Source organism: Pseudopipra pipra, chromosome 1, assembly GCF_036250125.1.
Source record: "Pseudopipra pipra isolate bDixPip1 chromosome 1, bDixPip1.hap1, whole genome shotgun sequence".
NCBI lineage: Eukaryota > Metazoa > Chordata > Aves > Passeriformes > Pipridae > Pseudopipra > Pseudopipra pipra.
In genome coordinates, this window is record NC_087549.1 from 132,029,203 (window position 1) to 132,055,673 (window position 26,471).

Genomic DNA, 26,471 nt, shown 5'->3' on the forward strand with positions numbered 1-26,471 from the left:
ACAGGCAAAGTTCAGAATTTACCTGCTTAAAAATATAAATGTAAGCAAAACCACCTAATGAAAATATCTCTTAAGTAACTCCAATAAAACTCCTTATAAAAAAGTCAAGGATATTAGCAGTACTACAAATAAGCTTTAGGTCAAAAGAAGTGTTTGCCTTATCTAAAACAGTTAAAAACTGTTGCTCCTTGTCCTGTCAAAACAGGCCCTGGTAAAAAGTCACTCTCCATCTTTCTCGTAGGCTCCCTTTATATACTGAAAGGCTGCAACAGCATTTCCTCAGAGCCATTATAATGGTGTTGAAAATAGAATTTTCCATGTAATTTTGAACATTTCAGAATTTCCACAGGGCTGTTTTTCAAGCAAAACAGATCTCTCTTTGCTATGTATCATTACCAATTATGCAAATACAGTAATGTGATTTGAAACCTAATTGGTTCAGCACATGTATCAGTAACCTCCAGCTTCTCAATTTTCTTTCTCACTGGCATGAGTCACCTTAGCAAAGGTGACAAAACTTCAACAGTGACAACCGCAGAGAGCAACTTCTAGTTATCAGATTCCAAGGTGACGTTAATGAACTAGTCAAGTAACGGTAACTATATGGTATACAAAGAGCAAAACTGAACTAACTAACCAAACAAAACCCTTAAAAACAAAACAAAGAAATCCTTTCAATACACAACACAAAAAAAGCTAACCCCCCCAAAACAAACAAACAAAAACAAAAAAAACCCCCACCAAACAAAAAACTCAAAACACCACAAATCCTGCTAATCAAACTAGTTAATGATTAATAAACAAAGCTCTATTACTGAAATAAAAAGAAACATAGTGCTAAGCAATCACAGCAGAGGTGTCACAGACCAGGAGTGAGAAACTGCTCGAGACAGAACAAATCAACCACAGTGTTAACAAGGTCTTATATAGTGAACAAAGATACTATGACATTTTCTAAAACTATTTTTACAATTGTCCAATTGAATAAAACCTGACAGCTTTAGAAAGCATTCCTTTTCAAATTTACATGCTCAGTTTTCTGTAATTTTCTGGAGTGTGTAGGCTACCTAGGAACATATGACAGATACACATAAACTCATATGCAATATGTAACTACATCCAGGAAACTCCGTGTTTTTTCAATAAGCCCAACCATGTAGCTTTGTATGTACATACTTAGTCCTATCTAGATGTGTTTGGCACAAGTAAAAATTAAAGAGACTGCATAAAACTTACTTACCCAATTTTTGGGTTTTGGCTATTGATACTATTACTATTATAGTGCCGTTGTTGGTTTTTTTGTTTTTCTTTCTTTTAAAACTAATTTTCATATACACATATATGAAGAGAGGGCACCACCAACATTGTTTAGCTTTTTAGTAGATTTATAGTAATATTGTAATTCAGGAACAATATATTGTACTATTAAAATACTTTATTCTTTTGATTAAGGACTAAAGTAAGATTTGTTGAAGAAAGAACTGCTCGAGTACAGAACCACCAAAAGTCTTGGAATTAAAGTTTCCAGAAGCCTCTTCTGTAACTTGGTCTCTGATTTGTAAGGACAGCCACTTACTCTTCCCATGTCCACAAAAAAAAAAAAAAAGAACAAGAAGCTGATATAAATTCTATCAGTTCACTTCTGAGTAGACATCTTAATGAAACAAGTTCTAAGTAGCCACATGTCCTAAGTAGTTGAAAAATGCTGTTGCTTTCCTTATGACTAAAGCCTTTCCCCCTCCCTCCAAGGAAGAAGAGTAATTTTCCTCTACAGGCAAGAGAGAATAAAGAGAAATTAATCCACTACGCTTCGTATTGAAAGTCAAAGAGATCAAAGGAGAAAACAGGCATACATGTAAGGAAGACACAATGTCTTCTCATTGCTAACCTCTACAGCCAAAATCCTCTCAACAGTGGTCTCTCTCTTGTTAGTGAATGTACTTAAATTACAGCATATTATTGATGTTATGTCTGCAACTAAAACTCCATTTCTGGAACCCTTAAGCACAAAAATGCACTCAAAGAAGGAGCAATCAAGGACAGTTAGTCACAACGGAGGGATCCATGAAAACCATTTAAGCTGTAGTGCTTTACTCTGCCGAGCATGCTTTCGTGACTCTGTATTTCCTCGCATACTATTTGAACTGTAAATAAGAGACAGACTGAGTAGTCATAATTTAGATTAATTTTTAAAAGTTGCCCAATTTCCAGTATGTGCTTAGACATGCCTGGGAGAGCGACACTGCTACTTACATAAAACTGTTACGGTATCAAGACTCAATTTTTAACTCGGGGGGGGTGTGGAAATCCCACGAGATCGCGAGCGTTTGATTTCATTCAAGGGCTGCTCTGACGGCGTTCCCCAGCCAGAAAGCCAGGTCACGCTGTCACAGCTCACCCCACCGCACACGTTCCCACTCTGGCCACTCATACTTTTTCCCTTCTGCCTTCCGGGCAGGATTTCCAGGCTACAAACAAGGCGGGCACGAGCCCAGCAGCAGGGGCTGGCTGAAGCCAGGCCATCGGCCAGCTCCAAACTTTCCGACGGTCTTTGCCGCCCCGGGTCTGCTGCCGCCGACCCCCCCTCGACCCGGCTGGTCTCCGGGCGAGCCCCCCTGCCCTCCGCCCGCCGAGAGCCGGGGCCGGAGGCGGCCTCTCTGCCCCCTAATCCCCCACCCCAGCGGCCGCAGTCTTCCCGTATCCCCCTTGCCCCCTGCCACTCCAGCCTCGATAACCTGCCGCCAGTTCACCTCGCCCACGGCCGCTCCCGCCTCTCCCGCTCCGCTCCCCTCGCCTGCCGAGGCGCCCCCGGAGCCGCCTCCCGGCCCGCCCCCCCCACGATGCGGGCGCTGCCGCCGCCCCGATGTGCCCGCGGCCGGTCTCCCCTCGCCGCCCCCTCCCGCAGCCCCGCGGCCCCCGCCCGAGCCTCGCCCAGCGCCGCAGGGCACTCACCGGCTCCTCACAGGGGCTCTCCCCGGCCCTTCCCGGCGCCTCCGCGCCCACCACCCAGCGCTTCCATGTGTCCAGCGGCCGCTCGTCTCTCCCGCTCCGTTCCGGGTGCGGCGCCCTCTGGAGTGCCCCCTCCAGCGGGAGCCCCGCGGACAGCAGGGGCTGTCACTCAGCCCGCCGAGTTGCCTGGCGCGGTCAGGGCGCTGCGGCTGCCGCCGGCTCGCTGCCCCTTTGTTCGGCGGCGGCGGCGCTGACAGCGGCTGCTGCCGGCAGCGCTCCCCGGGCCCGGGCGGCCGCTCCGGCTCGGCGCCTCCCCGCCCGCCCTCCCGCCGCGCCTCCTGCTCCCGGCCCGGGCCGCAGTCCCGGCTCGCTCCCTCTATCTCCGCCCGCGGTCAACAATCGGCGGCGGAGGCAGCACAAGTTCAGGCCGCCGACCCGGAAACTCATCGGCAGCCGAGGCCCGCGGAGCTCTGACGGGAAGCGGATCCGCCGAGCCGGGGGAGGGAGCGGGGCGGGGTGGGGCGGAGCGGGGCGGGACGCGGGGCCTGGGCGGCGGGAGGATGCGGCGGGCAGGCGACGGCCGGTGCGACCGAGGAAGGCAAGGCAGGCAGGGAGCGAGCGGGACCGGGGCGCTGTCCCTGACCTCGGCCCCAGGGCGGTCTCGCGGACGCAGGAGCCGCTCCTGCCCCACGGGACTGCAGCGGGAGCACCGCTCCGGGGATACTGCCCGGCGGCTCCTGGGCGCGGCCGGGGAAGTTCGAGGGCGTTTCCCGGCCGGGCGGCGGGGGCGGGAGGCGCTGGGGCGCGGGGCCGCCCCCGCCTGGCGCCCTCCTCCGAGAGCGGCCGGGTCCCGCCATGCCCACGGAGGCGGCGCTGCGGGGGAGGCCGTGGAACCCGGGCGGTCTCCTCCGTGGTGGGGCCGTGATCCCGGCGGGAGCCGCCGTCTGCCTCGTCCCGGGGGGTCCTATGGGAGGCGGGAAGCGTCGGCGGTGCTGGGAGAAGCTGGAATGAGGCGTGTTCTTCAGACCGGCAGCCTTTGGGATGGGGCCGCGTTGTTGGCACTGGGTTTGGTCAGGGTCAGTTCCCGGTGGTGCCTTCCGTTTGTTGTTACAGCCTTGCAGCCCTATCCTTCTTCATCCTCAGTTTTTGTTTTCTCCATTCGTATCGCAGCTCCTGGGGCTTTCGGTTTCCCAGACGTGCTCTGGATTTAGTGCAGAGCACTGGCAGAGGGAGTTGACCCGCTGCTTATTTGCCTGTTTCATCACCTGCTGCCCAGGTAGCCTGGCCCTACCAGTGCAGATTCCCTCCGCACAAGCCAGTGACCCAAGCCAAGTATATCCCAGCACATGTAAGGATACCCAGGGACCATGCCTTTCCCAACTGCTCATAAGGGATAGTTGTTTCTTTTTTCTTTTAAAACTCTTGATATCGCAAAGTATGACTTATCACAAGTCAGCACATTGCTTGCTTAATGTTTCTAGATGCTACTGTAATGACAATCATTAGATGTTTCTCTTTGGATATTACTATTCAGGTACCATGACTAATCATCTATTCATCAGTATTTAGCTTAACTGAAGGTGAAAATGACCATGCTGTTATTTATGTTGGGATTTTTTTTTTTACTATGTTTTCAGGTAATCTGATCCCAAGAAAATTACTGGACTAAGGGCATGGGGATCTGAAGACCTCTGTTTCTTCTAGGAGAGGTGAAGAAGCTAGAAATAGTAACATTTAAAATCTGTGGAGGAATTATTCCGCAAAAAACATGCGCTTACTGATGCTATGGAATGAAAGGGTGTTCATTTGCAGATGAAGAAAATGATCAGCTGGAAGGGGCTAATGGTCAGGCATGACCTTTCTTTCTCAAAGCTGATGTGTGGAGTGATTTAGCTTTAGGAGATTTTCCCTATAATTTTCATACAATTTTGTGATTATAAGAATTCTCACCTTGGTTTAAACAGAAGGGTAAGCAATTTTTTTCCTTAAATATAAAAGCCTCTGTCCACTTTTTGCAAAAACTAATGATGTATTCCTTTCAGAAGCTCTGTTTGAATGAATTATGCACCACTTTGCAATCCCACTGAAGTAAAACTAAGTAAATGAATCCATATTAGAGTTCATCAGTTTTGTTACTTGGCTGTAGGCAAGACCGTGTTCTACTTTGGAGGGGAGGAGAAAAAAACCAGGTATTTTCTTGAAATCCCCATGGAACTCATAGAAATGCAGTAATTTGTTGCAGCACATTTTATAATTTACAGTGCTTGTCACTTTAGAATCACTTTCGATTTCGTATCTTTTCCAGAGTTCTAAATTTCTTTGACCTTTTGCCTGGCTTGGAAAATGGGGAAGATAGTTACAAAGTGAAAAAAATACATTCTTTTTATTTTAAAAGTGAGTTAGAGAACAAGATTATTTGTAATAAATCTATGTGATGTACTATTTTCCCCTTTCACAAAAAGGAAGCAGAATTATATCAGCCATTGGCATTTCTCCAGCTAAAGAACAATAAATGAATAGTGCAAAGTACCAGTGGATATAACCACTACATCCTGAAGTTTACTGTGCTCTTGGATGGCTTTTTCAACTGAACCTTTACTTCCTGTTTATTTGTTGTTTCCAGTGATAAAATAAGAAGGAGAGATGGGAAACCCAGAAAACATTGGAGATGCATATGTTGCTGTGATTCGTCCAAAAAACACTGCTAGCCTCAATTCTCGGGAATATCGAGCTAAATCCTATGAAGTAAAAATATTTTAATTTTTATTGTCTATTAGATGTTGGTTTTTTTTAAATAATGCATTATAGTAAATAAGTAATAATATAGGAGAAGAGAAAAATCTGACAGTAAGATTACTTAAGTAACGTCTATATGTGTCATATACTTACTATGCATTGCTCCATCCTTATGGTATTTGGACACTTTATGGTTTTGTAATACCTATGTATTTTATTTCAGGGCCTTTTGCCCTGTGGGCTGCTCGTTACAAGGGTGTAGCCTTGTGTTTTTCTCTTTAACCTGTTGCAGAGGTCATCCTGACTTCACCATCCTGCTCCTCAATATTCAGTACTTCTTGAGTTGTTACTGCTTTTACAGTAGTACAATAAATAATAATAATAAAGGAAAAGGTTCTGTGCTTCTTTCAGTTGTGCTTAAACTCCTTTGGTTTCATTATTGTTTGAAAGATTTTGTTGCTTGAAGTTCCCATTGAAGGCCAAAAGAAAAAAAGAAAGAAAGTTTTGCTGGAAACTAAACTTCAAGGAGGCACTGAGATAACCCAGAGCATCTTGGATTATGTATTAGAAGCCACCAAACCAATTTCACCAGCCAATCAGGGTATTAAAGGTAAAAAGATTTTAATCTGATATATTATTGATAGCTTAATAAAAATGCTTTTTAAATTAATTTGGCTTGGCAAGGTTGTGCCTGAAGCATGAAATTAGTATAAAAAAAAGAAGGTATGTTTGGAGGTTCATCACAAAACCCCAAGATAACTATACAGCTAAACCCTTTAATTTACCTTTGTGTTCCTTTACCTTCCAACTCTATAAAAATACTTACTAAAAGATTTTTAATAAATGAAACTTTGTCTATGCTACTTCTTCACCTCAAGTTTAGGTTTATAGCTAAACTTCCAGTAAACCAGATGGAAGTGGCTTTTTTATCCTTAATTTCAGCTAAAATTTGACTTGCACTAGTGAATTCATAGATTCTAAAGTCTGGCATAACTGTATCACTTACAGATGGAATTTAATGAGTACGTTTTCTTTTTCATTGTTGTTGCATAGCTGATCTAGTAAAGAACCTCACACTTGTGCTGACAAATTTGTTTTCCAGCATTATTTCATTTCCAGATTGGTATAAACTATACAGACTAAAGAACTTTCGTTTTTTGCTATGTACCTCATCTCTGTTTTGTACGTAAGGTTATACTGGGAAGGTTCAGTGAGGACAAGTCAATGCAGTGCTGACAATTTAAAGGAGGAATAGCTGGTTGCATGGTAAAATGTCGCAGGTGGCAATAGCTGCAGCTGGACAGACCTAACAAAGCTTGTTATTCAGCAAACACAGAATAACAGAATTAATACATATCAAGGAATGTCTTGTAAAAGCAAAACCTGTCTGTTTCTTATACAGTTTAAAGAGTTTTAAATTGACTCACACAGAAAGCCCAAATATTAATATGCTCAGCTTAGTGTGACTGCTGCTGAAATATGCAGCTGAGGTCAGACAAGCAAAAAAACCCCCTGCTATAAAGGGCTACAGTCATGTCACTTTTGCATGTTAATGGATTTATACATATTTATGTTTTTCTTATGTATTTAGATTTTCTTAGCTTGCTTTAGATTATAGGTATAATCATAATTGTTTTCTTCCTAGAAATTAGGGAGATTGTCTGGTAAGCTTTCAGATAGCCAACTCTAGATTTTTTTCCTTTGTTTTGTTGATTAATTAATTGTTTTGTGTTGTTTTTTTTAATACTGTGCTAGGAAAGCGTGTAGTGTTAATGAAGAAGTTTCCTCTAGATGGAGAGAAGGCAGGCCAGGAGGCATCTCTTTACATTGTTCCAACTGTTGTGAAAGGTAATGCTGAGCATGATTTCTGAAGCTGCACCCATTTTAGCAGTTCACTTGAGGGTTCATTTTTTTATGAGTATGATGTATGGCATTTTCTGTATTTAAGCATTAAAAGTTGCATTCAGGTGAAAAACTCTCTCTGAATATTTTAAAACTTGAAGAAGTTACTTAAAATTATGGAAAAAAACTTGTATTTAATGTATTGCCTTTGTTTCTGTAATGCTGTCACACTTCTGTTTTAAGCAGTATTTGTGCACTTGATCATATTTTCAAAACATGTGCGTTAACTTGTGTAGAATTTGCTGAGTGCAACTGTAAGACATCCTACTCAGTTCAGTGTTCTTTACTCGGAGAAGAATGCTTATTGAAGTCTCTACACAGTAAATACAGTGTAGAAGGCAAAGTAAATTTCTTGTCAGAAAAATATTAAAAAAAAGCCCCCAAACCTGAAGTAAATGTCTCTCTGCTTTTGGAGGAACTTTTTCATTTTTGCCTTACTTATAGCATTTAATGATGAAACCTATCAAATAGATACCATTGTGGAGTTACCAATAACAATACAGTTATTGGTAACCCCTTCTAGTCCTGAGTCCTCTTCTTTTTTTTTCTGGTAATAGTATACATTTAACATTAATTCCTCAGATGAAGCTGATCACACTGATGAAATAGTGACAGAATACTTTTTGGTTTTTAAGTCTACCCTTTTGGGTTGTGGATTAATGTAAGGATTGTATGTAATTTCTATCAATCATTATTTTGAAAAAATTAAGTTACTCTAGTCTAAAGTTAGAATATACTCTTAATTAGTTAGGAAAGTGTAACTACAAAAGATGCAGAAGGGAAAATGAGATTCTTCTCACTGATGTGTCTTCAGAGCATGTTTCCTTTTTAGATAATACAAAGTATACATACAGTCCTGGATGCCCCGTGTTCTACTGTTTACAAGACATCATGAGAGTCTGCAGTGAATCCAGCACCCATTTTGCTACGCTGACTGCAAAAATGTTAATTGCCTTGGATAAGTAAGAAATGCCATCAGTGAAAATACATTAAAATATAATAATTTCATATTTTATATAAAAATATAAATATATATAAAAGATAATTTTTAAATATAGCACATTGTTTGTATAGAATTCTTGTGATTAAGAAGGAAATCATCATGATATCATGTTATTGTCTTCATGTTTATCAGAAATTGAAACCTTGACAGCAGATTTTTAAATCTTTCTAAACTTTTTTTGCAAACTCGAGAAGGTTTTGCTTATCTAAATCAAGTGGCTTTTTGGAAGTTCTTGCTCACAGTGAATGTTTTATAAAATCATATGTTTAATCTTTTGTAAGTGACATAATTGTCATCTGTAAGAGCATTTGCCAATGTAGTAAAAATATCCTGTAATTGTATACCATTAAGATTTGCATTTAAATTAAATCTCCCTGTAGAAAGGGAGTGCATCTTCCCTAGACACACAAATCTATTTGCACTAGGGAATTAAATTTTAGAAAGGTGATTAGTTGTTTAGCCAGATTTATAGTAATTTGAAGTTTGAGTATGTGAGCAGATTTTTTTTTTTTTTAATGTACTCTGAACAAGGAATATCAGAGCTTATTTGCATTAATAAAGTTATCTGAAACTCCTGGCTAACATGAAAAATCATACATTACAGGCTATTATCTAAAAGGTTCTGTGTGTAGGGTTTTTAGAGTTTATTAGTAGAGTTGTCATATTTCCATGTATACCATCATACCAGCTATATTTCTTTGCTGCTTACTGAATGCCTTCAGACTCTAAGCTCTGCTTAAAAGTGTTTCAAGCCTCATAGTTGTGAGAGAAGCCTTGGAAGTATAAGAGAAAATAGTTTATATTCGTTGTTCTCTATGTAATAATCTGAAAAAACACTTCTCAAATATTCAAACTGCCATAATTAATTTATCCACCAAATATTTAGAGAAAATGCTTGAAAATACCTTAGAGTGTGTTTATAGCACAATGACCACAATTTTACAGTCCTCCTTCCCAGCAGGACCATGAGTGAGTGAAGAGAGTGCTGCTTTTGTAGCATGTCATAGCTTGGGTCTGGGACTTACAAATACAGGCCTAAGCATATTCATTAAACTGCAGGTCACCTTCTGCCATCCTTACACGTGGTTCTTGGACAGACAAGATCTCAGTGGTCTGTCAGTCAATGTCCAAAGTATGTACTTCTCTTTCATCTATATTTCCAGGCTAAATCACTAAACTGATTATATCACATTCCAGCAAAGCACAGGTTTACCTCAAGTTCATGAGAAAGCATGTGCAGAAACCTAAATACAAACCCGGCTTTAGACCCTTAGTTAAAATGTGCACTACTCAACATAACACTAAAATAATTTAGGGGCTCAGTGAAGATACATTTATCCAAAAACCAAGATGAACAACTTGACCTGAACCTTGTTATATTACATATGTGGCAGGAAAAAATGGAGCAGGTGCACAATACTGACTTTCCCCAGTAGCTGAGAGTAAGGGGGCTTTAAAACTCTATACTGTCAGTAGGAACACACTGGGAAGAGAATAAACTTCAGCACATCTTTGTGAAAAGGCAGGTGGTAGCCTATGTGAAAGAGACTTAGCAGTCTGGAAATTGGACCTTATGGGTTTTTTGCCTTTTTCTGTCTCTCCCTAATGAAACACATGACTTGGAAGGCTTAAGTCAGCACAGATATTGAAACTGACCCTTAAAAAAACTGCTTTAATTTTCAAAATTTGTATGTTGGGAGTAGGAGTATTGATAAACTGAAAGTAAACGAAATGGTGACACATTGGTGTGGTTAAGTTTTTGGTTATAACCAGTGTTACTCTTAGCTTGTAATTTCCTTTTCTTTGAAAGTTTCCATCCACAGGAAATGTGTTTCAGCAAATACAATTGCTTAACTGTGTGTGTTTAACAAATTTCATGTTTGGGGATTAGTCATATAAAATTGACTGTGCACATTATAATGTTTTTAATTAAAATTTGTGATTGTCATACATACAGCTCTTAATCAAACAAAATAATGGACAAGATGACCAAAATAATCCTTTTCTACCTGAAAATGAGTTATTCCCCCATTCTCTCCTGCAGGTGGCTGGATGAACGGCACACCCAGTCTCACTCCATCCCAGCTTTATTCAGACCATCTCCTCTTGAGAGAATTAAAACAAATGTAATAAACCCTGCCTATGCTATAGAACCTGGCCAAACAGAGAGCTCATTACACATGGGTTATACTGCCCTGGAAATAAAGAGTAAAATGCTGGCATTGGAGAAAGCAGATATGTGTATCTATAATCCTTTATTTGGATCAGACCTTCAATATACCAACAGGGTAAGAACTATATTTTCTTTTAATATTTTTAAAACATACATACATTTTCATTCATACATTCATTCATTCATACATTCATTTATTTGATATAGGTGTGTGCTTTATGTTTAATACAGTCAGATTTCATTATTTAGCAGTAGATGTGCAATAATTTCTCAAATCCTCAATTTGAACATCATTCTCTTTAATTATGAAATGTTACTATCATAACTTTGGTTTCAAGAGAATACCTCGCCTGGCTGGGGGATTGTGTAGCAAATCCCAGTAAGATATTTCTTCAGCGATGTTTAAATTATGTCTTCACAGGTTGACAAGGTGGTAATAAATCCATACTTTGGCCTTGGAGCCCCAGACTATTCAAAGATTCAGATTCCTAAAAGAGAAAAGTGGCAACGTAGCATGAGCAGTGTCACAGAGGACAAGTATTACGTTACATTCCTTTTTCATTAGTTGATAATTTTGTTTTGTTATATTACGGTAGCACTTGGTAGACTTGGTCAGAGTGAGATTCCTATTAATTTAGGGCTTTACTGTATAAATACTTTTTAATTAAAAATTCTACTTTAAAGTCTCTAAGTGCTGAAACACAACAGTTAAAGGATGGATTAAGAAAGGTGTAAATTATAAACATTAGAGAAGCATTTCTTGGCATAAGAAATACAGCTCTGGCTTGACTACTGCATGACAAAAATACTAGCTGCGTGAACTTCAATTTTATTCTTCATGTAGATCTACAGTTAGTGCTATGTTAGTAATTTTTAAAATGCTGATGTTTTCAACTATTGTGATATTTCTGAATGGTGTTTTCCTCCTGTTTCCCCTTTTAATTCATAGGGAACACCAGTGGGTAGATGATTTCCCTCTTCACCGCAGTGCTTGTGAAGGCGACTCTGATTTACTAAGCCACCTTCTGGATAAAAAGTTCTCTGTTAATCAGTTAGATAGTGACCATTGGGCACCAATCCATTATGCATGCTGGTGAGTCAATGAGAGTTTTGCCAATCAAATGCATTCTTGCTATCATGATTCTGTAGCACTAATAATTTATGTAATTTATCAGCCTCAAAAAGAAGAAATAAAAAACATCTAGACTTCTTATGCTGTGATTCTAATATATGTTAGTGTTAACCTTCTGAAGAGAAAGATTGCTTCAGGTTTTCAGATAATTTTCACTTGAATGGTTTTGTAGGAGACCGGGTGTGGAGATCATGTCATCACTTACCTATTGCGTGTTACATCTCTTCTGAGTACCTATTCTAATTCCTGTTGGAGACACTGGGTCTAGTTTAGTGTGGTAACTTCTACAGTCTTTGCTGGCTAAAGGCTATGAGTAGTTTTACAGCATAGCAGTATCTGAGCTGAGCATGTTTTGGTGCTGGTGAAACTTTGAGTGGGAAGCTGAACTAGGTAATTTACAGAGGTCAACTTGTCTGACTCTAACTGTGATTTAATCTGTAAGTACTTGAAAGCTTTCCTCAGTTGTAAAAATGTTTTATCTTTGTAGCAGTTAGTCTTTTGTAGATGTAGTGGTCAGTATGTCTGACGATATGAATAACACAAAAATAAAACTTGATTATAAAAAACCCACAACCTTACTTGATTTTTAGTGTTTGTGAGAAAGTTTGCAAATAATTTTTACATAAAGTATACACAAGAGTTACTAGTTATAAGTATGAGGCTGAAGAATCCTCCGGATCCAGCTGCCTGCAATCAGAAGCTGAACTCTGATTGTCACAGAGATTTTTTTTTTTCCCCATCCAAGGCTGAACTCTGTTCAGCCATGACTGAATCACTACAACTGCCCAAACTCAGCTAGTTTAAAACAAGGTTCAGTTTGTCTAGAATTAATCCAATAAATGGTTACTAGACCAATGAATACCAAAGAAGTGCAGAACTGATGTTAATTTCTACAAACTTATTAATGTTCCATTTTCTTTGGTGTAATTTGGAAGCTAAAAAGCTCTTGAGTGTAGAAAAAGACTTTTTCATATTTAGGACTATCTGAAAAAAATATTTTACATTTGCTGTGTCTGTTCTGCTTTAACCCTCTCTGCAGGTATGGAAAAGTTGAAGCCACCCGAATGCTGTTGGAGAAAGGGAAATGCAATCCAAACCTTTTGAATGGCCAACTTAGTTCTCCTCTTCATTTTGCTGCTGGAGGTGGCCATGCTGAAATAGTACAAATTCTACTAAATCATCCAGAAATTGACAGAGTAAGTTCAGTTTATGTATAGAAATAGAAGTTTTAGCAACACTTCAGCTTGTGTATGTGAAATATTTTGTGTCCAGATCACAATGTGTAAACACAATGATCTTGTTAAGACATTACAAAAAAGTGGTTAAATATATTTCATTACTCCTACTCTTCCCATTTTACATTAATTAAAAGTTTGAACTCTATGATCAAGAACCTTAACTGTCTTGAAAATGTGTAAATGTTTTCCCTGACTGCAGTGAAATAGAGCTAGAATCAGTGTTTCTGTTTGTGTTTACAGCACATTACTGATCAACAAGGAAGATCTCCACTGAATGTCTGTGAAGAGAACAAACAAAATGAGTGGGAAGAAGCTGCAAAACTACTGAAGGAAGCCATAAATAAACCTGTATGAGTTCATTTTCTAAGTAGTTTAAATTTTATATTTAATTTACACTTAAACTTGTAGGAGAGCTGGGCTCACTTACAGCTGTTACTGGAAAAGTGCAGTACACTGAAATTATTAGTGAAAATATTGGCAAACTGACATTTTGTCTCTTTAAACGTTTCTGTTCTGTTTCATGTCCCAAGAAATACATGTAAGACTTTAAACGTGATGCTCTGATTTAGTTGTAGGAGCATCACATCAGCTTCTGATTTTATGTCTACTTTTGGTCATACAACCATCAGCTTTCTTTGTGCATTGTCATCTTATATGTTGATAAACAGGAGTATTCAGCTGGTTAAATGTAGGCTTCTGCAAAGCAGACCTTACATCAGTTAGTCAGTGTAGGCTTCCTTGGCAGCCAGTGGATATTTAGCCAGGGTAGGAAAAAAAATTTACAATGTGATTCCTCTTATCCTGAAGTAGATTTAATATTAGCCAAATGATATAAAACCACTTGTTTCTTTTCTTTGAATCAGATGCAACTGATATCCCTGTAGGAAGGTGGTAGTAAACCAGTCAGTTTTTCAAGATGTTTTAAATTATCTTCATTTTACTCTGTATGAATGACCTTCCAAAATAATTAAGGAAGGAACTGACCTTTATTTTAGGGTTCTTATTATGCAGTTGATTAAATGGCAGGTGTGTATGTCTAATGACTGAAGACTAATGGACACATTTTAAGTAGATTTCACAGTGTAAGAGGTGATATCATGTTGTCACTTATTACTATTTAATACATTAAAATAAAAAAAAACCCAGAAATTACTGCAGTAGGAGGGACAGTGACTACTGCAGCAAAAATAGACTGATGTTTTCCATTCCAGGCTCATTTTCAGTCAGTTGTCATTTTCAAGTCATCCATCTTTTTTTTTCAAAAGTTTTTAGAAACTCAGTTCTCGATGATTTCGTAGATTTGAGAAGGGGAAATTCTTATGACTTTTTTATTCAAGCAGCTGAAACGTTTAACCTGTTAAAGAGATGAAAACAAGACATTTCATTAATTTATGGCTTTGTGTATGCTTCAAGCACCTGATTTACATTTACATATGACTTTCAGGAGGCATGTTGTGGGCTCACATACAATTTCCAGTGAAAGCTGTGGGAGTTCTGGAGGGGAAAAGGATTTATTAGTAGTAATATAGAAGCACTGTAAGATTTAATGAGATTGTATTCTTATTGTAGTGGGGTCTGAGTAAAAGGTGGATGCTTCCCTCTGAAAGATGAGTCTTTTTAACATAGACTAATGAAGGGGAAAATTCATAACCTGCCGGTAATAGCAAGGTAGACATTCTGGGATATGCATAGGCAGTTGAGCCCATATCCCTCAAGGAACTTTTAAATGCCTGCTTGCCTTCAAGTTTAAAAGAAGTCCTCAAAATACCAGTAATAACTTTCTGGAAGTTATTGTTTTAAAAAACACAGTATATGAACTTGCACAGGACAAAACCCAAGCAATTTTGATAAATATGCAGGAATTGTGCAGTGCTCTTTTTCCCAACATTATGGATGTTGCTGAATTATGGTAAAACTACTTTCCTCTTCAGAAGCACCAACAGAAAGGATTTTAACAAGTTGGATTTTTAATATGTTTACATTTTTGTGTAGTATGAAAAGGCACGAATTTACCGTATGGATGGATCATATCGTTCTGTCGAGTTGAAACACGGAAACAATACCACTGTGCAGCAAATAATGGAGGGCATGCGCTTGTCTCAAGAAACTCAGCAGTACTTCACTATCTGGATCTGTTCTGAGAACCTCAGTAAGTCAACAAGGGTGATGGATATACTTGAGATTTTATCATAGTTTATTTCTGCTTATCGTTAGGAAAAAATAATACTGTCCTAGGAAAGCAGGAAACATGCTCTCTGACAGCCTTTACAGCCTGATGTCTCCAAAGTGTGCTTTCAGAGCTACAGAGCTTCTTTGTTTTAGCTTTCACTTTGGGGACGCTCAGTAGGTCTGCCTGTGGATCACTGTGGCACCTAGAATGTATTTCATCCAGGAAGATGAAGCTAGTCCAGGTTGTCTTTCTGTTACAGGGCACCTTGGCTGTCACAGTCCTTACTGCTGGCTTATCCTGGCTTTAGTTGTGTTTTTCTTCCCAGCGTATCTGAAATTGGATGCATGTAGTTGTTTATAGATGTTTAGTCTTTTTAAAAGTAGTAATTAAAGCAAGCCAATTAATGTGTTTTTTATTAGGTCCTTTAATCATGTGAATTTTCATGTGTTGTGCACCAAAATAATTTTTGATAAATGAATTCTCAGATTTATTTGGTGAGAGAGACTCCTGATGCAAAAAGTCACTATTACATTTGTTGTATTTTTTTGGTATTTCCGGTCTAAATGAAAAGTATATTATAATTTTCGTTTGAGTTAATAGGAAAAGATGAACAGAACCCCAAAAGAGTCAATGAGTGTGATTGGGTTTTGTCAGAAATTGTGGTCAACAGTACTAGTGCAACACGATAGCTATAGGACACATTATCATGGATTACAAAGCACAATTCAGCTCTGGTAGGATACTGTGCTCTAAATATTGCAGAAATCTTTTCTTCATTCTTTAATCTTTCTCTCCCAGTGTCATGCCTTTTGCCTTTTTACTTTGCTGTATGCCACACGACTACTGTAACACTGAGATAAACATAGGTGTTAATATCTGGAAGAAAAGGAAGGGAAGTGTTTGAGTGTTAAAGTGTTGCTGCTTTTGCCTTTTCTAAATATGTCATGTTTTCATAGAGTCATTTGCATTTGCACCTTCGCATTTGAGGGGATGAGCTCACTGATACATTGTTTAATTCTTTAGATATTTAGTTTGAAAATGAGCTTCTGTTTTATGGCTTCAAACACCTAAGGGACAAGGTTCATTATGAAGTATGTTTCTTGCAGTTTGCATACAACTGTAAGGACCATAGATTTCTTGCTGGTAGGACAGATAATGTTTTCCTGTGTTTGCAAGTAAGATGGGTAAGTAAGTTGAATGAACAGATTGTTCTCAGTGAGTGATGTTGCACTGTAATAACATGTCTGTTGAAGTTTTTCCTATAATGTGAGATGTCACAGTGTGAAAGCCAGAGCAGTGACAAGGAGGCAGATACAGCCTCACTCCTAGAAAAAGCCAAGCAATGATCTAAGGACAGGAAGGGTGAGTGAGCTGAAGGTACAGACTAGTACATAGTAGGACTGCAGCTGAAAGCTTTGTATTAATGTTGCACGTCTCGTATACAGAGGAGAACATGAAACATTGAATGACGTTATCCTGCGAAGAATCAAGACATTTTACAGATTAAAAAGAAAAATGTCTGTTCTGAAAAGTTTATGGTCAATATATATGTACACAAAAATGGCAAATACATTTATAAGATAAATTATATCTGTATTTTTCTGTCAGAAATAAGATTATTGGACTTTGTATTTCTCCCATAATAATAGAAAAAACAGTCTCTAATGTTTTATTATCTTGTTTTTAAGGTCAGTCTTGGTACTCAATTAAATTTTTAAATACCACTTACTCTTGAGAAACTGAAAATAACGAAGTTTCATCACTACTGCATTTAGTGAATTGATGCAAGGAGTTTTTCCAATAAATCCATATTTTCAAAACCTTTTATATGTAGCAGTTTAGAAAACATAGGGAAAATATTTGTTAATGAGTCCTCAATTTCAGACACCCTGGTTTTGGTGCAGCATTTAATAATTTATGTATATATGTGTGTGTATGTACTGGGTTATTCTGTTTTATTATTTAGAATCAAACCCTGTTATTTTTTAGGCCTCCAGCTGAAGCCATATCACAAGCCTTTGCAACATATTCGAGACTGGCCTGAAATATTCACTGAACTGACAAACTTGGATCCTCAAAGGGAAACTTCACAGCTTTTCCTGAGAAGGGATGTGAGACTTCCACTGGAAATAGAAAAAAAGGTCAGCATTTGGAAGTGATAGCTTGAAATCATGATCAGACTCAGAACACTTTGACCATTAGCACTCAGTGTGTATAGTGACTGTAGTAATATCCAAACTTATTAAGCCTGACATCTCCTCTCCGTTTTTGTAATAGTTTGAGTCTTCACATTCTTCCCTCCCTCTCTCTCACCTTCCTGCCATCTCTCTATTCTCTGTCTCTTTCTCACCCTCTCAGCTGTTTGGTTTATCATCTGTCTCTGTGTGTCAGTCTCTGTCTGTCTGTCTGTCATACAGCTAAAAACAACCTGCCCGATTTTCTTTCTCTTCCTTATGCTGTTGTTTTTCAGTTATTTAATTGGTTGGTTTTGATGGGATTATACAAACATATTACTCAAAATGAACTCACGGAGGAAAAATCCATATGTATCAGTATTTTTATGAACCTTCTGATTGGGCATGGTATCCTAGTCACCTTTCATTTGTTTGTTAGATCAGTGAAGTGTTGAAGTAAATCAGTGAAAATATGTTATTTTTTCTATTACAAAGCACTACTAAAATGTACACTTCAGTCAGGATCACACCTTTGTCTTCTGTTCTGAATCAGTGAGAAATTATATTTATAGTTTCTAAGCTCATTTTCTTTTTTACAAAGAAATCATATTATTTATATCTTTTTAACAGATTGAGGATCCATTGGCTATTCTTATTCTTTTTGATGAAGCCAGATATAATTTACTGAAAGGTTTTTATACATCACCTGATGCCAAGCTGATCACACTGGCAAGTCTGCTTCTACAAATAGTCTATGGGAATTATGAGAGCAAGAAACATAAACAGGGCTTTTTAAAGTAAGTATGTGTGTTTAAAACTTAAAATTATGGGTTTAGATTAAGTATTTTTAGATAGCACTTACTGTGGAACTCTCACATTTTAGATATGATATATTTGTTGTTTTTCTCCATTACTGAGCTGTAGTTCAGAGTAATCACATAACCCTTGTATGCATAAATAGAAGCTGGACACTGGGTCTGAAAAATGTATTAATCTTAATTGTTGCAGTTCCAGGCAGAGGGATGGAGGTTCTGTATCCTACAGATCTGTCCTGAGATTACAATAATACCAAAATGAGTAAGTGTATTCATGTGAGTGAAGGGTTCTGACAGGACTGAGACTTTGAACAGTGCTAAGGAAAACAGTTAGACCAACTTCTGGGGCTGACTTTCCTCCCTCTTTGAAGAGGACAGACCAAAGATATAATTTATCTTCTGTCATTGGTATGAGAACTGCTGTACTAAATTGGTCAAAACCATAGCACCAGTAGGGCTCTGCCAGATGGTATTTTTCTCTCCCCTTCTCTCTGCATGCCAGCACAACAGTAGCTGAGCTATTCTGGGATATGGCTTTTTCTTCCCACATACATTTCTACAGCAATATCTGAGACCATCAAGATTCCAGTTCTCTACTGTGTGCACCTTCACCCCCCGCCATCTCCACCTCACTTCATTCATGGAACAGCAGCTGTGCAGTTCTGGAATGCTACTGTGCTTCTCATCTCCTCTCATTCGCAGCATCAACTGAGCTGTCTTGATTTGCTGGTTTTTTGGTTGTATTGTCCTGCAGTTACACAGTTGGTAGATGGAGCATAAGGAGAATGGGATTTAAGTGGGACTACCCACTTGCATGAGCGTGCAGTTCAACGCCAGCTGGGTTTAGTACAGAACTGCCCGCTGCTGACTTCCAGCAGCTGCAGGGTGGTGTTCCTGTTCCTGTCCACACTGAGGCATATCAGTACTGTGGTTCCAAGCTGAGCCTGCTCAATGGAGGTATTTGACTCTACAGACAGAACTACCTGGAAAGATAGTTTGGGACGGAAAAAAAGCCTCATGGGCATTTGGCCATGCTTTCTGTTCGTGTTCAAATGAAGATGTTGGAAAATATCTCAACTTGTTCTTCAGACAGATGAAAAGATTTATAGTCTGAATTTTTTTTGCAGTTGACATAAATGTTTATTAAAACACTGGTAATTTCAAAAATATATCCAGGCTGTTGTTTCTGTGAGATTATCCTTGACCTTAAAGATCTGGATGCACTGTCCTGTGTAGGATTCTTGCTTGGTAGATGATATGTGCAGTTACAGACAAATACAGTTTAAAAATTACTCAATAGGTTACATTACTAGGTTTTGAGACTGTCTTAATTGTACATAATAGCAAACTAGTAAAGGCTTGCTTTCTTCCTTTTAGTGTTTTTTGTTGGCTGTGTTTTGGTTTTTTTGAAAAAGGCTACTTTATATAAGTAGCTTCTCTTTCATGTCATGTAACATGTAACTTTCATGTGGAAATGAATTGGGCCAAGTCCTCAGTGATGCTGACTGCAGGAGTGGAGGGAAGAGTATCTACAGTCTGTCATATTTTTCAAGTATGTGAAATGCTGATACAAATGGCTGTTTGTATATAATTTTGGCTTCTAAACTGGAATTCACCAAACTGCTCTGTAACCAACTATGAGTTGTGTGTTCTGCTGCTGGCATTTCCTCTCCATGCCGTGTCCATGATGCATGACACAGATGGTATAACATAAAGCTGGATTTCCATTAACTGAGTATTATACTGTACCTTAGGAAGCCTTGGCTTACATTTCAGTAAACCATCTCACCTGATGAGATGAGATAGAGTAGGAGCTGACTTTCTAGCTCAGTGTGTGACTTGAAGATACGAGGCAGACATTGTTCTTTCTCCTTACTTTATTTAGTGAAGAAAAGCTTTTTTTCTGCTTTGTTTTTCTCTTAGTGAAGAAAATCTTAAATCTATCGTACCAATCACTAAACTAAAAAGTAAAGCTCCTCATTGGACAAACAGGATACTTCATGAATACAAGGTGAGATAAATAAGCAAATAGTAGAAAATCCTGTTCTTAAACATTTTTTGACACTTTGGTTGTCAGGTAATGAACAGGAATACTGGTATATAAAGCTAGAAATGTGTATGTTCTGAATGTTTGGGATGGGTTTTTGGAATGTTTTTCTTGTACAATTACAGTTGATCTCTTTGTTAGAAGTAAATATATTTGCAATCTGTTAATTTACCTTCAGTGTTACCTCTGTATTGGGGATACTTCCTATTCAGGCATAGATGTAAAAAAGTCTAACTTATATTTTCATGTCTGTTTGTTGTGATAGATTACCAAGTCCTTTTTGCCAGTGTAACCTGTATGTTGGGGATCTGATAGTGCTGCTGATGTGCGCACACACACACACACACAAACGGACTCCTTTGATTAGAGCAGTTGATTGAACAAAATTTTTAAATGTGGACTTGGGCTCCTTCTTTAAAATACATCTAACTGAGGGCTGCAGTCAGTTTAAATTCGTGATCTTCATAAATAATTGTGGAAAAAGTGAGGTGTGTCAGGAAGAGAACTGTACCAGCTGACATGCATCACTAAAGGTAGCTCCCAGGAAACACTGCAGATCCACCCAGGGAATGTTTTCAGACCTTGCCCCTCTTTTTGAGATGAGATTACTCAATCATAAACTTTCTCTTGGTGCCTGCACCTTTTTTGTCAAAATCCAGCAGATCATTCCTGTTCTTTCTAATACAGATGAAGGAGGGGATGATGGTGGTCTAAGACTATGGTGTATCAAATTAGTCTCTATTCTATCATCAGATTATATGTAAGAATGAGCACAGCTTTCTTGACTTCTGCTCTTAGGCCATTATTTTGGGGTGTGGGATATGGAGGAAGGAGAAAGGAGATGTAATCTTTTGTTCCAAAGATTTTACACGTTAAAAATGGCTGTGTAGAATTCAGGTAAGCTGTAATGTAGGGTGGGGATCCAGAGAGGTTGATCCTGTCTACCGCGCCCACAGTCATGGCCCCCTAATTGTGGAAGACTTGTGCTCTCTCTCATATCTGTGCCTTCTCACCTTGTGCACAGCCCAACCAATTTTTTTGTTTGGTAGTGTGCTTGGTATCAGTTTTTTTTGAGGTGGGAGCACTCCAGGGATCGTTTGTTCTGACTGTCTCACTCTACTGAAGAGGAAGGAACAGAAGCCTCTCTCATTCTGAGGGTGAGCTCCACTAGTGAAAAGAGATCTTCACCCCTGTTTTGCTTAGAAAACAAACAAACAAAAAAAATCCATGTTTTTGGGGGGATTAGACCCCTTAAAGGAGGAAGAATGCCTAGTTTTAAGGATTGTGATGCATTTATTGTCAGATGGGTGCACAGATGCTTATCCCAAGTCCAGGTTACTTCTGAGAAAGGCAAAACTGTGGGGCTGTTCAGAGGTTACGTGTTCGTGTTCAGATTTCTGAGGCTTATACAGGTATCTGGATTTTGTCTCAGTCTCTTCTAGCATTTGAGCCTTTCTGTGGCTCTGAGGTTTAATTTAACTGTGGGAAGATGGTTGCAGGGGAAGCACTTTGGAAATATGTTTAGTGGGAATTGCACTAAACAGGGGGCTTTCTTCAAGTAACCACAACTGCTTGAGAAGACTTGTTGATTGCCATTGTTCCTTTATTTCTAGAATCTCAGCACCAGTGAAGGTGTCAGTAAGGAGATGCATCACCTTCAGCGCATGTTCTTGCAGAATTGCTGGGAAATTCCTACTTATGGAGCAGCTTTTTTCACAGGACAGATATTCACCAAAGCAAGTTCAAGTAGCCATAAAGTCATCAAAGTGTATGTAGGAGTAAATGTAAAAGGGCTGCACCTCCTCAATATGGAAACAAAGGTCAGCTTAAATGTGCTGCCAGTGATTATTAAACTTAATTCTGTTCTCTTAAAATTTTGTACTAGAAGTAATTTCACATCCAACTGTTTAGTTAAACTTGACTGAAAATTTCCAAGATTTTAAGATCTTTTAAAGTCACTACTAACAAAGTCTTGTATCAACTTTACTACTTTATAAACTACAACTACATTGTGGAATGTGCTTCTTTTAAGTCTGAATCCTGTCTAAGTGAACAAAGAAAAGTTCAGTCTGTAGGTATGGAGGATATTTTCTGAGTGACAGTTTCCTACATTTCATTGTAGGCTTTACTCCTCAGTCTAAAGTACGGTTGCTTTATGTGGCAGTTGGGAGATGGAGATACATGTTTCCAAATCCACAGTCTGGAAAACAAAATGAGCTTTATTGTGCACACCAAACAGGTAAGCATTATTATTTTTCATCCTTCATGTTCAATTGTTTTTTTCCTAAGTTAGTTGCGTCCCTGTTCTCTCTGGAGGTTGACCACCCTGGCACAGTATAAAAGAAGCCCAAGCCAAGCCCCCGCAGAAATTATTTTAAAACTTTCATATTAATATTTCAGAATGTTTGCTTGTTTTCCTACCATGTGAAGGCTTCAGAATTCAAAATACATAAAATGCATCTGTAATCACTAGGGTAAACTTTTTTTAATTGAAACTGTTTGTTGCATGTGCCCAATCCCTCATACTCTAAGGATATTCCAAATATAGTGAGAACTACAGAGCTGGAGACGGTAACTTTGCGATTGAAACTAGCAGAGACTGAAAATTGCATTTGTCGTATTCTTGATTGTCATTAGATCTGAAATGCTGATAGAATTTAATTGCATACCTTTACATAGGCAGGTCTCGTGGTTAAACTTCTGATGAAATTAAATGGCCAGTTAATGCCAGCTGAAAGGAATGAATGATCGAAGGGAACAATAGTTACAAAGTGGCGTCTGATGGCTAAGCAAAAAACAACTTGTGTCTCATCGTAACAGAAGACTTCCATGTACATGAGTTTTACACAGTAGAAAAGTCAATTTGTACAGTTTTTTAACTTTGTACAGAAGCTGCATGGTTTATTTTTTTAAAAAACTATACAACATATCTATTATTTTTATAAATATTTTTGTGTTTCATATATAAACTATTGTAGGGCTTGAGCTTAACCAGTAAAGCTAATGAAATGTAAATGGTTTACCGAGTTGGACAAGTATGAATCCTGTAAAGCTTTTGTTCCCAGAGGACTATGGGACTATCAGTGCCATTAAGCAAGTGTCAGTTAACCTATTTACCTTTCATGTCATTCTGTGGAACATCAAGGAAGTATGGTATATGTTACAGTATTTTGTAGACACGCTTAATTTTTAAGATATGTCGATAAATATGCTTAAAAGACCAGTTAGACCTTTGAGCAAGTACTTTTGATAAACTCTTGGTTTTTGTTTGGTTTCTGGCAAACATTTTTGCTTGCTTTATTTTTACTCTTAACTTTCTCATACTTTGTATTCATATTTATTCTAAAATGTTGCATGAGGATGCCAAAAGGGAAATACTCTAAATCATTCAGAAGCCATATTGAATGTTTAGCATGCTTGTTTTTTAAAATGGATTTTTACTTTTACTGTGCAATATAAAATGTGTATATGGAGGAGAGGGAGATACGGATTTACAAATGAACCTTACTCAGAGGACTTCAGAAAGTTAAAATAAATCCTACCCTGGATTGCAACACATATGCAGTAGCAAAAACTCATATAGGAGGTACTAAATTATTTCTGTTAAACTAATTTTCCTACTGATTGCTTACTTCAGTTTCTTGAGGCTGTGAGCAGTGCAGGATGCAGAAATGAAGATTTATATTGGAAGGAAGCCAGATACAGTTTTAAGTATTCTGCCTGCTCTTTGTAGAGTCAGGACTGGGGCTCAACATGTTGGGTCCCAAGCGTAAGGTGGGATTCTATGCAGTCTGAAACATATCCTTGTACATTAAAATAGAATCCGTAACACAAATCGTTAAAGTTTCTGGTTGTATTTCAGGGTTTTAAGTGCACTTGACTATTTCTTCCATGTAAACTGCATGCTAAAATAGTGTGCAATATTTTGTAAAAAAATTTTTTTTTTAAAAATAAAAATTAGCACTTGCCTCTCAGTTTTGAAATAAAAGTTAAAATGAATGTGAAGAACTGTGCTATTGTATAGTAACTTTACTCTTACCTTACTACTAGTAAGTGCAGTTTAAGAAATTAAAGTAGTAAGCCGTTAAAAAGGTGAACAGGAGACTTATATTTTGTATTCTTCTTAGCAAGCTATACTTTTCTACTTAAAAGTCACTGGCCTAAATAACAGTAAATCTTCATGGATTGTTATATTTTATTTAAGGTAAATAAGGCAACAGTCGGATCCTTCATAGTGCATCCCTGCTATCACTTGGCACTGGTATCAGAAATACATTTCTCTACATAGCACTTTCTTAGAAAACTAGAGGAAAATGTTAAGACGGTGTGTCAGTTGCCTATTTAACAATACAATTAATATGCCTTATTGCTGTATAGCCCTTTCTGCTACATTCGTATTTATTACTACCTAATAAATTGTTTGCAACAAGTCACATCTGGTGTTTTTATTTTTGTAATCAGCATGAGCCATCAAATGTTACACCAAGCAGGTGTTATTACCAAAGAGCAGGAAGTTGTAACAGGCTCATCTTTGTAGGGTATGTAGGAAGACCATTGGAGAGGATTGTGGGGAGAGTCCCATGGTGACTATGAATTAAGGTAGCGCTCCTCGGAAACCCCTCCAGAATTCATCAGCTAAACTGGAAACTGTTAGTCGTGGCAAAGCAGAGGTTTGCAGATGATGCACATCAGTGGAGCCGTTGAGAGCCCAACTCAGCAGTCCCAGCAGGCACCCGGGTACTTCGAGCTCCTGCTGGCTGGCTTGTATAATCCTTTCATCTGGAAGTGGGGAAATGAAAACTTGGAACAGAGGGAAATCCAACACCACACAGACACACCATTGGTAACAACCCTGGTATCTCTACCAAACAAAAACCCAATGAAAACAAGCTGCAAGATGGGCAAATCTGATAATTGTGCCTTTGTAAGCATGAGATGCCCAGCTCACCACTTACAGTCCATCTAACAAGTGCTTTTTTAAAAAGCAAGTAACTGTGCAGCTGCCAAAAGCAAAGATTTGAGAGTTGAACGCCCCAGCCAGGCCGTGTAAGGCAGAAGAGTAACTGAAAACTTAAAACTGTGGGAAGCAGGCACAGTTTTACCAAGTGGAATAACCGAGCGCCTGACCCCAGCGAGCAGCTTGTGCGAGAGGGAGGCCTTGGTCCGGAGGGGAACCCTTCAGGCTGCCTCAGTGTTGTGCAGCTGCTGCTTGGTGACAGGGAACAGTTACTCCAGGGAGGGAGAGGTTTGTTAGCTTACAGCTGGATACACTTCAAAAATGGGCTGTAACTGAAAAAGATACAGGCTCAACAGAAACAACATGTGTGGTTTGCAAAAGTTCTCCTTTACCTTAAAGAATCATTATTAATGTGGGGTAAAGATATAATAAGTTGAAATATAATTAATATAACAATTACACATCACCATGGCTGGGCTTCGCAAACGAAGATTTGGGAAGGGCTCTACCCACATTCGTTACAAGCACACTGGTGGCAAAAAAGGCCAATACGAGACAGGCATGTCCGGTTGCAAAAGGCACAGCAGAAAGACTCCTTAGGTGGTAAATTCTGCAAGACATGATTCTTTCTGCGTTGTCTTTTCTCCTCAAGGGTGATCCTGCGTGCATTCTCAAAGGCATCAGCAGCGTTATAGATGGTGTGTCTCCAGACCTCCCGACTGGAGGCCAGAGTAGACCAGTTATGTTGATCAATATGGCCAAGGCTGAGATGTTGTTTCAGGGAGTCCTTGTATCTTCTCTTTGGGGCTCCTCTCATGCGGCAGCCGGTGGCAAGTTCACCATAAAGCAAGATCTTAGGGAGGCGGTGGTCCTTCATCCTGGAGACGTGCCCTGCCCAGCACAGCTGTGTTCTCAGCAACATGGCCTCAGTACTTGTGACTGCTGCTTGTTCTAGAACGGATGTATTGGTCACATAATCTGACCAGTGGATGTTTAGGATTGTTCAGAGGCAGCGTTGATGGAAGCGTTCTAGGAGTCGCAGGTGGAACAATTACACAATAATGAAATAAAACCATTGCATTCAAATACAGGTAATTAATCTGGAGATTCTGTTCCTTGGAAGAGTAGACTGACACTGTTGCCACGAGAAACATCCTTACTTCATAAACCAGCAG

At 39.1% G+C, this 26,471-nt stretch overlaps 2 protein-coding genes across 11 annotated transcripts in view; one reads left to right on the top strand and one right to left on the bottom strand.

The window, feature by feature from the left end:
• ANKIB1 (ankyrin repeat and IBR domain containing 1) overlaps positions 1 to 3,135 on the bottom strand; it is an 82,802-nt gene extending 79,667 nt beyond the window's left edge. For 2 of the 3 annotated variants that reach the window (XM_064677718.1, XM_064677699.1), the window contains exon 1: positions 2,953 to 3,134. The gene's annotated coding sequence lies outside the window, so the exon portion shown is untranslated. Of the gene's footprint in view, positions 1 to 2,952 lie in introns of all 3 variants that reach the window. The other variant, XM_064677708.1, reaches the window with a different exon arrangement.
• Positions 3,136 to 3,459: 324 nt separating this feature from the next.
• KRIT1 (KRIT1 ankyrin repeat containing) lies at positions 3,460 to 24,772 on the top strand. 8 transcript variants are annotated; one of them, XM_064677779.1, is made up of 18 exons: positions 3,460 to 3,547; positions 4,587 to 4,917; positions 5,573 to 5,694; positions 6,136 to 6,295; positions 7,441 to 7,533; positions 8,420 to 8,549; positions 10,635 to 10,878; positions 11,185 to 11,300; positions 11,713 to 11,856; positions 12,935 to 13,091; positions 13,374 to 13,481; positions 15,126 to 15,282; positions 17,293 to 17,444; positions 18,108 to 18,274; positions 20,216 to 20,303; positions 21,953 to 22,159; positions 22,462 to 22,578; positions 23,019 to 24,772. In XM_064677779.1, the coding sequence occupies exons 3-18, from the start codon at positions 5,593 to 5,595 to the stop codon at positions 23,085 to 23,087; spliced, it is 2,211 nt and encodes a 736-aa protein (XP_064533849.1). In that variant the 5' UTR covers positions 3,460 to 3,547; positions 4,587 to 4,917; positions 5,573 to 5,592; the 3' UTR covers positions 23,088 to 24,772. The 8 variants fall into 8 exon arrangements, 7 of the variants coding, with proteins under 7 accessions (XP_064533849.1, XP_064533835.1, XP_064533817.1 ...); XM_064677765.1 differs by having other exon boundaries at positions 4,587 to 4,658; XM_064677747.1 differs by lacking the exon at positions 3,460 to 3,547 and adding an exon at positions 3,973 to 4,483.
• Positions 24,773 to 26,471: the final 1,699 nt, after the last annotated feature.